General features: G+C 47.0%; 1 protein-coding gene across 2 annotated transcripts in view; it reads right to left on the reverse strand.

Annotated features, from left to right (window-relative positions):
* The window catches only part of Ypel2 (yippee like 2), a 59490-nt gene extending 44553 nt beyond the window's left edge, over positions 1 to 14937 (reverse strand). For both annotated transcript variants that reach the window (XR_003712017.1, XM_028772459.1), the window contains exon 1: positions 14789 to 14937. Coding sequence is in view for 1 of the 2 variants with exons in the window: in XM_028772459.1 (XP_028628292.1) it covers positions 14789 to 14937 (149 nt within the window). In the remaining variant the exon portion in view is untranslated. The remainder of the gene's footprint in view (positions 1 to 14788) is intronic.
* Positions 14938 to 15222: the final 285 nt, after the last annotated feature.

Genomic DNA, 15222 nt, shown 5'->3' on the forward strand with positions numbered 1-15222 from the left:
GGGGCTGGAGAGATGGCTCAGTGGTTAAGAGGACTGACTGCTCTTCCAGAGGTCCTGAGTTCAAATCCCAGCAACCACATGGTGGCTCACAACCACCCATAATGAGATTTGATGCCTTCTTCTGGTGTGTCTGAAGACAGCTATAGTGTACTCATAAATAATAATAATAATAAAAAAAAGAAATTAGCCGGGCAGTGGTGTCAAACATCTTTAATCTCAGCACTTGGGAAGCAGAGGCAGGTGGACTTGAGTTTGAGGCCAGCCTGGTCTACAGAGTAAGTTCCAGGACAGCTAGAGCTACACAGAGAAACCCTGTCTCGAAAAACAGAGAGAGAGAGAGGAGAGAGAGAGAAATTAGTTCTATCAAATGTGAAATCTAGAATTAAATATGAAAATATATACAGGCCATGAAAGTAAGTGGGAGACTGAAAGAAAAGAAAGAGGTTTTTGTTTTAAGACAAAAAAAAAACCAAACAGGGTTTCTCTGGTAGTCCTGGCTGTCCTGAAACTCTCTGTTGGCCTTGAACCTGGAAATCTATGTGCCTCTTCCTCCCCAATTGCTGGGATTAAAAGTGTGCTGGAGAAAGGAGGGATAAGGGTGAGGAGGAGAAAATACCTGTTATCTTATGCAGAATCTAGAGTTTAAATATATTTTAAAAAGCAAGTGCCAGGCAAGAGAGATGGCTCACCAGTTAAGAGCTCTTAGTGCTCTTACAGAGGACCTGGGTTTAATTAATCCCAGCAGACATATGATGGCTCACAACATCTCTAACTCCTGTTTCAGATATTATTGATGCCTTCTAACCTCTGGTGCCTACCAGGTACATATGATGCATAAGACATACATGCAAACACTTGTACACATAAAATATCTTTTCAAAATAACAGAATTAGAGCTGTGTGGTAGTTTGAATAAAAATGGCTCCCACAGGCTTATATTGGAATGCTTAGTCACCAGGGAGTGACATTATTTGAGAAGGATTAGAAGGTGTCACTATTGGTGTGGACATGTCCAGTGTTGTGCCCTCTGCTTGTGGATCAGGATATAGCTCTCAGCTACTTCCCCAGCATCACGCCTACCTGCCACCAAGCTCCCACCATGCTCATAATGAACAACATAAGCAAGGCCCCAATCAAATGCTTTCTTTCATAAGAGTTGCCATGGTCACTGTCTCTTCATAGCAATAGAACAATGATGAAGACAGGCTGGACAAGTGGCTAAGAGTCCTGATACTCTTCCAGAGGACCTAAGTTTCCAGAACTCAGGTTAGAAGGCTCTCAATTACCTAACTCCAGCCCCAGGGAACCCAACAACCTCTTCTGGCCTCCATGGCACCCACACACATGTGGGTAACACTTGGTGCATGCGCACATATTCACATACACCAGCTTTTAAAATATGTACGTATGATAGGGAGGTCAAGCCCAGCTTCAAATGAATGCTCTTAAAATTACTTCTGGAGCTCAAATGCAAAATTTGCTTTCCAACTCCTCATGATCTGGGGAAGTGAATGAAAACACCTGACCTGGAAGCATCCTGGAACTGAGTATACATACAGATTTTTGAAATTTTCCTGTGAGGACAGGAAGTCAGTGAGAAATCTAATATACAAAATCCCAAGATAAACCAGGCATGGTGGCTCATACCTGTAGTCCTGGCACTCACCTCAGAGACTGAGGCGAAGGGGACTGTTGTAGTTCAGGGTTAGCCTAGCCTACTTTAGTGAGTTCTAGACCACCCTGGGCTACAGTGAGACTCTGTCTCAGTACCAAAAATCTTCCAAGACTACCAGAAGAATTCGGATCATGTGACCATCTCATAAAATTATTCCTTGGAACATCCCTCTTTGAAAGCAAGACATAAGCTTGAGAGGGGGAGGAGGGTGTCAAAGCAGACCGTGGATCTCAGATGGTCTTCCTGGAGTCTACGATTAGTGCTGACTCAAGCAGAAGGACAGGCCACAGAAGTTTCTGGCAAGGGTTCATCATTATCATTAGTCACAATTGAAAGCAAGAACAAAAACATGGGCCTCTCTCCGAAAACAAGCAGGTTGCAAGCACTAAAAGTTTATTTACCACTAACATTCTCCAGCCATGGTGAGGCATCAGTTCCTTACTTATGGACCCAAGCTGGGCATGGTGGTGCATGCCTATAACCGGAGGACTGCTAGTTTAAGAACAGCCTAAACAATAAAGCAAGTCCCAAGCCGCGTGAGCTACACAGTCAGCAACCCCCTGTATCTCAAAAACAAAGCTTCCTGGGCTTCACTTCCTCCCGGAGCCTGACTCCCCACGGATGGGTTCCCCCATAGACACTCGGGCCTAAGCTTGTACACTCTGCTTCTGCACCTCAGGCACTTCTTGTAAACTCCTAAGACACTTCACACTAAGCTTATTCGAAGTAGACATCATGGATGGGATGAACCTTGGCGGTAGAGCACTTAGCTACCCATGAGGCTCTGGGTTCAGACTACCTGCAGGTACTGTATTTTAAAAATGTACCTTTATCACTGTGCGGATATGTATGTATCCATGGATGTGTATGTTTGCTTGTGCATGCTCACTACAGCACCTGTGTGGGCATCCGCGACTCCAGCTCAGTTCACCAGGCTTGCACAGCAAGTGCCACTAGTCCCTGTGTCACCTCGCTAGTCTTCGCAGTGTGCTTAGATTTGTCTATATGTATTGAGTGTTCTGAGCTCACGTTTATATATGTGCAGAAGAGTGACTGCTGCTCTAGAGATCCCCTAGAATTGGAGTTATAGATGGTTGTGTACTGAGGAGTCAACCACGGTTCTCTACAAGAGCAAGAAGTGCTCTTATCTGCTAACCCCTCTAGCTCTTCAGACTCCACAGGCAGGTGGCTTAAGGAGCCATCACCGCCTCATCTCCACTGGCTTGCTACAGTCAGTTTCAATTATCTTTCTCTCCAACCCTTTGTGATGCTGGGGACTGAACCCAGAGCCCTGAACATGACGGGCAGATGTTGTGTCCCGCAGGCCTCAAACCCATTTCATCTTAAAGACCCCACTGCCAAAGCAGGCAGCTCCTTTCTCTTTTATAGTTCAGGGCCTCTAAGCAGTTGACTCTTGTTTTGGGGGGGTGGGGGTTGTTTGGTTAATGGGCTGGAGATATAGAGATAGAGAGATAGCTAATGCTGAGGACCAAACCCAGGGCCACAGATATGCCTTATGCCTGGCAAGCACTCTCCTACTCTCCTTCCCTCTCCCCCAGGCCTGGCCATGCTTCACCCTCTCATCCATGGCAATCCTCACGGGTGTCACTGTACCAGCCCCATCCTTTCAACAGACAACTGTCCTTGCTTCGTGACTCCCTGACTCAGCTCTTTCTCCGGCCCATTCTAGAATTCTATTTCTAAAACACATTTTAACCACATCTCTCTCATGTTTCAAAACCTGTACCAGTTTCCTACCAGACTACAGGGCACAGTCTAAACCACACCAGCGTTACCAAGAGCCTGAGCTATATATTTTCTATATATTTTCTTTATTTTCTATTCTATATATTTTCATTGCCTCCCGGCTCCACTCCAAACCTGCCTGACCGACCAAGTTACTTACTACACTGCACCAAATTATTTCAGTTACCTGCCATATTTTAATCTATCTCCTGTGCCCTGTAAATGCCTGCTCATCCCTTAATACCCAGCACAAATGAAACCCTAAGCAGAGCTGGCAGGCCCTTATCCTAGCACACAAAGAACATCTTTCTCCGAGTTAGAATTTATCCTGCAAGACAAGGAACTGCCTGAAAAGGTCCAGTGTCCTGGCCTATGCTTTCCACCCGGGACTCAGCATTCAGCACACTAGGGAGCCTTGGAAGGCGGCTAACTGGGAGAAGATGAGAGGCTACTATACTGGTAGCTCCAAATCTTATTCTTTTTTTTTTATGTTTTTTTTTTTTTGAGACAGGGTTTCTGTGTGTAGCCCTGGCTGTCCTGGAACTCACTCTGTAGACCAGGCTAGCGTCCAACTCAGAGATCCACCCTGATGCTGTGACTAAGGGGTGCATCACCCACTGCCAAACCGGCAAAGCCTCAAACTCTCGAACTCAGAAATCCGCCTGCCTCTGCCTCCCAAGTGCTGGGATTAAAGGCGTGCGCCACCACCACCTGGCTTCTAAATCTTGTGCCTCCCTGCTTTCCTGCACTCTTACATATCTACACAAGCCCAGATACCCAATTCTGGGCATTACACCACTAATGGGACTCACCATTGATTCCTGGACTCACCATTGATTCCTCTTGAGGGGCCAAGTCACCAGGACCAATAGATGGTGCAAGACTCAGCACTATGAGGTAACGGCTGAGATGAACCACACCACGTGAACATCTGCAGTTTTACCTGGCCGCTGTGAAACCCTCTGTTCTGCATCCCTGAATCTTCATTCTTCACTGTATCCCAGGAGATCATCCCACAGGAGCCTACCCAGGCTATAAGTGCCCTCTGGACCCTAGAGAAGCTCTCAGACTTCCAACCTAGGCATCTTCTCTGAAGACACACTGACAAAACCCATGAGACAAGCACTGTTGGGCTTGGTTCATTCAGTCAGGCCAGGTATAGGAGCCCTCAACTGTTTCTACTCAAGATAGCAGAGGCCTAATCAATCCACCTTTTTTTCCTCCAGGCCAATTCTACCATCCTTCAGTACCAGCCTTCTATACTTAACCATGCCCACAGATTACAATCCTGGTTAAAACAAAACAAATAACATTCTTTCTATGGTCTGTGACCCAGAGAACTATTCTATTCTTCTGCACCTAAACAAGGCTATGCTTGACCTATAATGGAAAATGGTCATTAAGGAAGTCTACTGACACAGCTTCAGACAATAAGAGACTTGAGAGAGGACTGGTCTGGAATCCCAGAACTCAGGAGGTGGAGGTAGGAATCTTATACACTTGAGGCTGCCAAGGTGAGTGAGTTCCAGAACAGCCTTAGCTACATAGGAAGCCCCTGTATGACCAACTTACCCACTCTCTAAAGCAAAGAATATGGTCCCTCCTCAGAAGCTACATCACCCAAAATTCTCGCTTTGCCTTCAAGCCCCAGTCTGGCCCCTGACAACACACATGCTCAGAACCACCAAGGCTTCCATCTTCATTTTCATGTACTGAAGTGATTATCTGACCACATCTGTGCTTCCCAAACTGAACTACCTGCTGAATTAATGAATGTCTGTTGGACAATAGGCACTGCCATGACCTTGATTTTTCTCACCGATGGGTCTCTGGGGCACAGCTGGGGCCCCAATTAACTACAGGCTATCTATCCCAAACCTGCCAATCAATGCTGCTGCTTTCAGCTGTCTGCATGCTTTCTCAGTTTTATCCCCAGTTCACATAAATCCCACATTCTAGATCCAGCCTGTCTGTGGCTGAGCTCTCTCCCTTTCCACAACTGGAATCTGGAAATTGAACTTTTAAAATTTAAGAGTCAGAAAGGGAAGAGACAGTTATTGAAAGGAACCCTGAGATACAATGTAATGGCCGGCCCATAGATGGAGAGATTTGTATTCTAGGATATGGAGGGAGGAAATGAAAAAAAGGGGGCAAGGGAAAGGGGTGGGAGAGAAACAGAGATGGGGAGAGGGAGAAGGAGAGGGAGAGAGAGGGAAAGGGAAGAGGCTGACTCCATAATGAATTTCTGGGCTTCTCTCTACATGGGAAAAGCAAGCAGACCTTATTCAGAAATAAAACCTTTTTCCTTTCAGGCCTGATGCTTAGAGGACAGATTGACACGCACTTTGCCAATTCAGCCTCTCCATTTAAGAAGCTTCCAAAGCTAGTTAATGGGTCGTCCCCAAAGCTGGACATGACTTGCGAACTTGGAAAGCTTAGTCAGGTTGAGTGTGGGGTACATGCCTGAAACCCCATTGCTTGGAAGGCTGAGGCAGGAGGATAAAAGTTCAAGGCAGTCTGATCATCAGACAGCTGGCCTTAAACTGGAGATATAGCCAAAGGTTACCTTGAATTCCTGAACCTTCTGCTTCTATTCTCCTCATACTGGGATAAATTCTTCTTCCCTGACAAGCCAGAAGAGGTCTCTGGAAATGTATTCTTGTACCCTGTGGCCTCCAGAGCTTAAACAATGGGAGAATCTTCAAGCTATGGAGAAGTACAGGACGGCCAAGGCCACTCTAAGAGGCTTAGTAAGACACTATCTCAAAATACAAAAACAAAAGATAGGGCTAGGGATGTAGATATAGAATATTTAGGGTGCAGGTCAGTGGCAGAATGCTTGCCTGCCAAGCACGAAGCCTTGGGTTCAATTTCTAGCACCACAAATATATAAAATGTATGCACATGCACAAATGATTGGCTTTGTTGGGGCAGAGTATATGTGACTGAGACAATCACATTGCTGAGGCTGGCCTGTCGTTCAGAACGGAGACGGTCTTCCTACCTCTAAATGCTTGGGCAATAGCTATGTATCACATACTGATGACATGATATGTATTTGAGAATTCTGTCAAATTCCCATCCAGATTCTCAATGAGAATGCCAAATTCTCTTGAAACATAAGCAGATTAATACTTCAACATTAAATTGCAGAAATACAAAGGTAGCTAAGGTTTAGAACACTGGCTGCCCTTCCAGAGGATCTGGGTTCTATCCCTGCCGTCTATAACCCCAGTCTCAGGGGATCCAACATCCTCTTCTGACATTCAGGCACCAGGCATACACATGGAGTGCAGAGCTCAGCCTTTGAGACCTCCTTTGGAGGAGTCAGCCTGGACCACAGGAGACAAGGACTGGGTGAGAAATGAGACTGAGTATCTCTACTCAGTTTTCTTCTAAGGACATTTTAATCGGTGTTGATGAGCCGCTGTTACAAGCTCTTCAGCCTTATTAAGTTCTGAGAAAGGAGGTCACAGTTCACTTCCATAAAACTGCCCCTGGCTGCAGGGATGGCACCCGAGCAACAGCCTGGCATTCTTTCCCATGTGTCAGATGGCTCCTAGGCATCCCCACATCCTCCCTGTCTAGACCCCTCAGTATACACTGAACTCCCAATTTAGAACCTCCTTATCCAGTCCCACCTCCAAAACCCCACCCTTCTTTCCCGATCTCCCCAACAACTAAATTCTTTCTACCTTGTACCCTGTACACATACACCTTCATCACTGGTTGGACAATGTCCAACAGGGGACAGGTCCATGTCTTATCTTTTTCTCCCAAAGGTCTTATCTGAGTAATGATTATTACCTTTGAAAATAAAAGAACCAAGATTACATTTCGGCCTCAATTTAGAAGTTCTACTTCTTCTGGTCCGAACTATTCTTTGTTGGCATTCGAAGTTGATCCCAAAACCCCCAAAGCCTCAGGTATTATATTCCCAAACAGGACTGGAGAAACCAAACACTGCAAACCATTAGGAAGCTCAGTGTCTCCCAGGACTAAATTTCAACCAGCCAAAACAAAATAAAGCCAATTTGAACAATAAAGTTCAGCCACTATTCACCCTGAGGCCCTGTCTGAGCCCACTGGAACCCGTTCGCTATCTTCACGCCAACCCTTCCTTTCCCAGTGAGAAACACCCAAGAACTCCAGGCCTGGTTTTTTCTTTTCATTTTCTTTTGTTTCTTGTTTGTACCTATGTTTGTTGTTTTGTTTTTTGATTTTGTTTTTTTGTTTGTTTGTTTGTCTCTGCCTGGGATTAAAGGCATGTACCACAGACCAACCAGGTCTGCTTTCTTCTCAACTGTCACTCGTTTGGACATACTCCATTCTCAAGACCACAACCACAAGGAAGGGCTGCCCTGTAGCTGGGAGACAGAATAGCTCTATAGCAGAAATGCAGGCAGCGGCAGCACAGCACCCTGGTGAAAGCTCATTCACCCATTTTGGAGGAAGCATGTTTCATTTAAGATTGAAACATTATAGGCCATTTAGGACTAGGTCAGAAGTGTGCACTCCTCTAAAACCACAGAAATAGAAAGAGCCTCTGATCAGAGGGGGTGGGGGGTAGGTAGGTACTTGGCTCATTTTCTAGGCTGACCATGAGCCTGCCCATCTTCCTGCCTCCACCTACAAAGTGCTGGGATTATAGATGTGCATGGCCATGCCTAGTTTACATACACAATGCTGGCACTCAAAGCCAGGGCTTCTTAGCACATGCTAGGCAGAAAAATCACTCTTACTGAGCTACATCCTAACCCAGTTTGATGCAGTTTCAGGTATCTCAAGCTGTGGACTTCCCACTCTTCCGCCTTCACCTCCTCACTCACTGAGTTCTGCTACATCTAATCAGAGCTGTGTGTTAAACAAGTCTTTCTGCCCACTTAGGCCTTCTTTATATTTCTTAAATGAAACTACCTAATTAATTCCCAACCCAGCAGATATCCAGGTTGTATCTAAAGTTATAAGTCATTCATGTGAAATAAGGGAAAAAAAATAAGGTTAACACTGGAAAAAAATTAGGATGCAGGCCTCTGTGAAGTAAGCCACAGTTTTGGCTCTGTACTTCCTGGCAACCATAGCAAAAAGAGAAATATGAGCAGTTATAAATTTCCAATTGTCCAAAAAAAGAAAGAAGGGGGGGAAAAGGCATACCAGTTCCTCTGAAGGGCCAAAGCTTTTCCTGGCACTATGTTCTAAAAGAATTTCTCCCTTAAACTTCTTAAAGGAGACATTATAGGATGTGGTAGAGTCTCCAACGATATAAACCCCAAGAAACAAGTTACCTTCTCATGCTGCTGTTTTTCAGTGAAAGCAAAGGGCACTTAGTCGAAGCACTTCTGGTAACAATGAGAAAAGAGGACCTCAGTCTGCAGCTTCCTGTCAGCCCAGCTTGTTTAGTCAAGACTAAACCAAGAATGACCACAACAGGTAGACAGCATGCTTTTTTTTTTTTTTTTTTTTTAAAGACAGGGTCTGTAGCCCTGGCTGTCCTAGAACTCACTCTAGACCAGGCTAGCCTCAAACTCAGATCCACCTGCCTCTGCCTCCCACCAACCAGCTAACAGTATGTCTTTTCTCCTCCTCCTCCTTCCTCTTCCCCTTCTTGTTTTTTTTGAGACAGGGTTTCTCTGTGTAGCCCTGGCTGTCCTGGAACTCACTCTGTAGACCAGGCTGGCCTCGAATTCAGAAATCCGCCTGCCTCTGCCTCCCCAAGTGCTGGGATTAAAGGTGTGCATCACCACTGCCTGGCAGTATGTCTTTTCTTAAACTATCACAAATATTACTTCTTCCAAAGACACTAAGTCTTAAATAGGAAGCTAACATTAAGTAAGAGCAGTCAGCTGGTGCTAGTGAGCTTCATCTAAGCCAGTCTGGGCTGGAGGAAGACCCAATCTCAGAAAGATTCAAAAGGTTAAAAAAAAAAAAAAAAAAAAGAGGCCGGGCAGTGGTGGTGCACGTCTTTAATCCCAGCACTTGGGAGGCAGAGGCAGGCAGATTTCTGAGTTTGAGGCCAGCCTGGTCTACACAGAGAAACCCTGTCTTGAAAAAAACCAAAAAAAAAAACAAAAACAAAAAAAAGAAAGAAAGTGTCGTTACTGATAGAAATGCTAATGCATGTCAAAAAAAGGGAAGGAGGCCCAGAGTGAGGTCAGCAGAAGAGGCAAGGGATGGTTATTAACAATAACTGGTCCTGGGCTTTCAGAGACTGGCAGCCTATAATGGAATAAAGGAATACAAATACTGTGAAAAATGCAAAGTGCTAAAAGGAATTTTGAAAATATTATCCCAAGAAAGAGACAAAACATTTATTTTCGGCTGGGCAGTGGGGGTGCACACCTTTAATCCCAGCACTTGGGAGGCAGAGGCAGGCGGATTTCTGAGTTCAAGGCCAGCCTGGTCTACAGAGTGAGTTCCAGGACAGCCAGGGCTACACAGAGAAACCCTGTCTCGAAAAACAAAAAACAAAAAAAAAAAAACCACATTTATTTTCCTCATAGTCTTAAAAAGATTGTTTTACACCTTTAATCCCAGCATTTGGGAGGCAGAGGCTGGTGGATCTCTGCTGCTTTGTAGACCAGGCACAGCTACAAAGAAAAAAAAAAAATCCTGTCTCGACAAGCAAAACAAAATGAAGACGACAATAACAAAAATAACTTCCTAACAAACGAAATGATGACGACAAAAATAACTTCCTACTTTAGAGGCTGAAGCTTGCCTCTTTGATCATTTATGCTTTTAACCAACAGGTATTTATCCAGCACCCACTGAACGCCAAGTATTGCCAGGATGGAGCAAGTCAGAAGGGAATGGACACTCTCAATATTCCATTCCAATAAATAAGTAGATAATATATCCTAGTCAGTAGTAAACTGGTTTTTAAAATGATGATGATGGGCATGGGGGATGTAGCTCTTGGTTGAGAGCTTGCTTAGCATGTATTGAAGTTGGGAGCCCTGCAAGGCACAGAACTCAGCCTGTAATCTCAGCATTGGGGAGACAGAGGCCCGGCATAATAAATTCCAAGACCAGCCTGAGGTCTCCTGGATCCCACGACAAACAAGTTAAGGGATGTAATGAAGCTGTGGGCCGAGAGGTGAGGAGTCAGGGGAGTAACTGCAAAGGCAAAAAGCACTAGGCTTTCTCAAGTGTGGCTCTTGTTACTCTTGGAGAGGACCAGGGTTTGGTTCCCAGTACTCACATGACGGCACATGGTGAAACACAACCATCCCTTGATGCTCTCTTCTAACCTGGGACCATAAATGCAGACAAAATACTCACACAAATAAAATAAACCTTTAAAAAGGAACAGCTGTGTAGCCAGGAAAAAAAAAAAAAGGCTTAAACTGCGTGTGATGACTGACATACCCTTTAACACATGAGTCAGGTGGTAGAGGTCAGAGGGACAGCCTGAGCTACTGAACAAGCCTGAAGAGAGCCTGTGAGCAAGTGAGATACTCTCTCAAAAACGGCACGGCATGCTTCGGAAACTTCACAAGGCCTCAAGTAGTTGTAGCAGAAATGGAATGAGGTTGGGAAGGAAGATGATAAGGTGGGAAGGGGTGGGGGCGCAGGGGGGCACAGAGAAAGTGCAGGGGGAGGCAGAGCTCACCACAGCTCACCGGGAAATTCAAGCAGGTGCAATCTTTTACAGACCCAAGTAGACAGCATCTTTTGTTATGGATATCACCAAAACCCTGTCATCCCTAACAAAATTCCTTTCGCTGGAAGGCAGGCAGACAGGAGGGCACTGACTGGCTCTCCATCACTGTGGACTAGAATTCAAAATGATGCTTTATACCTGTCAAGAGTATCCAGTGGTTTGCTTGCTAGACCAGGGAAAGGCTGAGATAATTTACAAAGAGAACAGATCCTGACTCCTTCCCAATCCCCTCCCCTCTGCAATTCCTAAGACCTGTGATTTCCCCCCCCAACGCCCCACACCCCCATTCTTCTGCCCCTTTCATTTCTCTATGTGCTCAAAACTGGATATTCCGCATGTGAGCGGCTAGACCAAATGGAGCGTTATTAAAGTTAATTTAAACAATCTCACAGCGAATGCTCTCATACAAGGCATTTTTTTGCCAAGGACCACAGTCTGAATGTAGATGATTACGTGTCCTTTGTAAAAGCTAAACTGCAGATTTAATTCAGAGAAGTCTCTCCCACCAACCTGTCTGGACAAAATAAGAGGGGAAATTGAATGAACAGTTCTACTGGTGTTTGTATCTGTGCTGAAAAGGCAGAGGTAAAAAGCACCAGAAACTGGATGACTGACTAACTAGATCCACCTGCACACACTGTGCCCAGGCAATGGGAAAGAACCAGCTGACTAGGCAAGAGGCGTGGGAACCGAGTCTCTTATTAACATCTGGTGATAGACAAGTCCCTGATTCCCCCAACCCCCATATCAAAATAAAGTCACAGCCTGCTTCTCCCTCAGGCTACACAGTCTAGAATACCAGCCAGACATTAAACAAAATCAATCCTTTCTTCTGCTGGCCAGTTGTTAATCCCCTAGGCACAATGACTGCCTCAAAACCATTAACATCATTATGACAATGAAAATTCACATAATCTGTGAACAGCACCGCAGCTCATCGGCAAGGCTCACCTCTTCCACCCCCCCCCACACACACTCAGAGACAGCCATTGCTACAGAACAGTGAGCAGCAGCCTCAGTGGAGATGAAGTGCAGCAGGGTGCAGCGGGGTGCCAGGGCTGCCAGTCAGTCTTACTCTTTTTACCAAAGCTTTGGAGGACCCCACTCTACAGCCCCAGCTTCCTGAGTGGGACTATAGGTCCCACATCGCCATGCCAGGCCCCTTTTCAAAGGCCGACTGGCTGGCAGCCGAGTGATCTGACAGCTTGCACCCCAAGTATGAGCCATCTACCTGACTCTGCATATCACATCCGTTCTCGATGTTCATTACCACCAACTCCCAGTAATCAGCAACCTGAATCAGCAAAGGGGGCCTCCCATTAGCACCCCTAAACAGATGTGTGCTGTCTAACACCTGGAATCTCTACCCCGTGGAGGCTGAGCCGAAGTAAAATTCAAAGCCACCCTGGAGTTAGGTAATGTGTTCCAGGCCAGTCTGGGATGTATAGTATGAAATCCTGTCTCAAAATAAGACAGAGGGAAAATAAGCATCTCTGGAGTAATTAACACACTATAACATACATGCATATGTATCTATGTATATGTCAAATACAAACACACTTTTTTTTTTCAACCCCGCTGTATTTCTAAATACAGCTCTGGCCATACTCAAGCACATCCAGGCTAGAGGACCTCCACCCTGATGGTTCTCAAACTGAAGGTCATGACCCATTTGGTTAGGAAATCAAATTAATGAGTCATGACCACCAGCTGATTGTTTTTTTTTCTAATGATGCAGGAAAAAAAAAAAAACAGAGCATACTGCAGGTAGTATGGTAACAGTTACTTGTCTCCTAGAACTGCTAGGAGCAGGCCAGTGGGCATTGCTGTAATGTATTCCTTACTGTGAATCCCTAGCCAAGTCTGAAAACCATGGTTCTAAAGAATTGAAGGGGTTTTGTTTTGTTGTTTTTGTTTTTTTCTTTCCTGAGATAAGAGTGTCTCCCCACATAGCCCTGTCTAACCTAGAATCCCTTTAATACAGACCAGGCTGACCTCAAACTTGCAGTGATCAGTCCTTGCCTTACAGAGTTCTGGGGTTAGTTATATACTACCATTTCTAGCTAGGAAAACTGTATTCTTTGTTTTTCTTGAGAAAATGTTCTAATAAAGCCATTACTTTTTGTTTGTTTGTTTTTCCGAGACAGAGTTTCTCTGTGTATCTCTGGCTGTCCTGGAACTCACTCTGTAGACCAGGCTGGCCTCGAACTCAGAAATCAGCCTGCCTCTGCCTCCCAAGTGCTAGGATTAAAGGCGTGCACCACCACCGCCTGGATCTCTATATCATCTTTTAAATTCTGTCATTTACAAAGTAATGGCTTTCGGGTCAGTGGGGGTACACGCCTTTAATCCCAGCACTTGGGAGGCAGAGACAGGCAGATTTCTGAGTTCGAGGCCAGCTTGGTCTACAGAATGAGTTCCAGGACAGCCAGAGATACACAGAGAAACCAGTCTCAAAAAAACAAAACAAAACAAACAAAAAGATACAGTGAAACTTCCTCAAAGATGAGAATATCAAATGGTAAGAAAGCGGAGGGCTGAAGGACTGAACTCAGGTAAGGCCTACAGCAGTATGTGCCAAAAGGAAAAGCAACCCTATCTTACTGATCAGATCCTGTGAACCCCCAAACCAGACTACTGCAGAGCCTCAAGCACTAATTTGCTGTAATTTCTTTGTGCCTCTAATGTTCTGTAAATGGGGTTCAGAAAAGTAATCCCTAGTCTTCTTGTCCAGAGCTCTGGACAGGGAGCCCATTTTGCTAGAACGAAGACGAGCATGAGGAACAAAAGACTAATAAGACTTCAACTCAGTGGCTCAAAGACCCTCCAACGTGGCAACAACAAATCAACAAGGAGGCCAAAAAGCAGGGAGCAGGGCTCTGGGGCATTTGTCATTTCCAGCAGCCGGACAGTGGAAGGCTTGGCAAACCGGGGGATGCCCGCTTTTTAAAAACTGTGGGTAAAAGTGAAGTCAGAGGTGGCAGGCAGTTCTTTGCACAAGGGGTCCGAAGGAACCGTAGTCCCCTGCTAAGTGCCAGCCAGGAGACCGGAGTAAGGCGCCACTGTTTCGGGGAAAAAAAATCACCCGAAGGAAGTCAGCAACTAGGCAGGTAAAACTTGAAGCAGGAGCCAGCTCCAGGGAGGGACCCTCCGCAGAGGCCCCCGCAGCGGGTCTGGCAACAGAGTTCGCGCCCACCCCTTGGCAAGGCCGCCGGGGAGGCGCCGGGAAGCGTCCAGGCAGGAACTCGCTGTGGTTCCCTTGGCCTGGGGCTGCCGAAGCACTCTGGGGACTTTTGAAGGCGATGTGTCCCAGACCCAAGTATCTCGATGGAGACCCGGACCGCACAGCCGGGTGCCACCCGCGTGTGTGTGTGGGGGGGGTGGATCACGCCGAACAAGGGAGGCGGTGGCGCCCAGGTCTCTGGGTCCCCATATTTGCCAGGCTGCTTTTCGTCACCAGCAAGTCCCGAACCCGGAGCGCGCGCCAGTGTTTGTAAACAAACCGGTCACGTGGCCGCAGCAACACGCTCCCCGCCCCTAGCACCCCGGGAACCTTCGGGGAGCCCCCTCGGGACCGCGACAGCACTGCCTCATGTCGGGCTGCATGTGGCGCGGGAGCTGGACCGTCCCCAGGGCGCACAGCCCGAACTGGAGCGGAAAGCGCCCCACGCCCACGCGAGCCCAGCTTGAGATCCCCCCAATACCTGGCGGTAGGCTGCCCGGTCCGGCCAGCGCCGGGCTTGGCTGCTCCGGAGTGCTTGGCGACGAAGGACTGCACGGCTGACTCCAGCGCTCCCTGCGCGCTCTTAAAGCCACAGTCTCCGCCACCGCCGCCGCCACTGCCGCTCCGCATCCCTCCGAGTCCGGGCTGGGGGCTTGCCGGGTGACGGACGCGCCCCCGCGCCTATCCCATCGGCTCAGCACATAGCAACACGCCACTGGTTGGTCCGGTACGGCCGCAGCCCATCCACGAGAAGCCAATCACCGGAGGACAGAACTCCGCCCCTGCTTTCCCTGCCTCCCGCCCCCCAACCCCCACCCGCCCCTCGGCCCTGGCGGGGCGCGCGTGCGAGGAGTGTGGCAAGGTCTGGGTCCCGCCAGTCCTGGCAGCTGGCGGGCGGGGCTGGGAGGAGAGGTG

This window comes from Grammomys surdaster, unplaced genomic scaffold, assembly GCF_004785775.1.
Source record: "Grammomys surdaster isolate TR1022 unplaced genomic scaffold, NIH_TR_1.0 213, whole genome shotgun sequence".
Classification (NCBI taxonomy): domain Eukaryota; kingdom Metazoa; phylum Chordata; class Mammalia; order Rodentia; family Muridae; genus Grammomys; species Grammomys surdaster.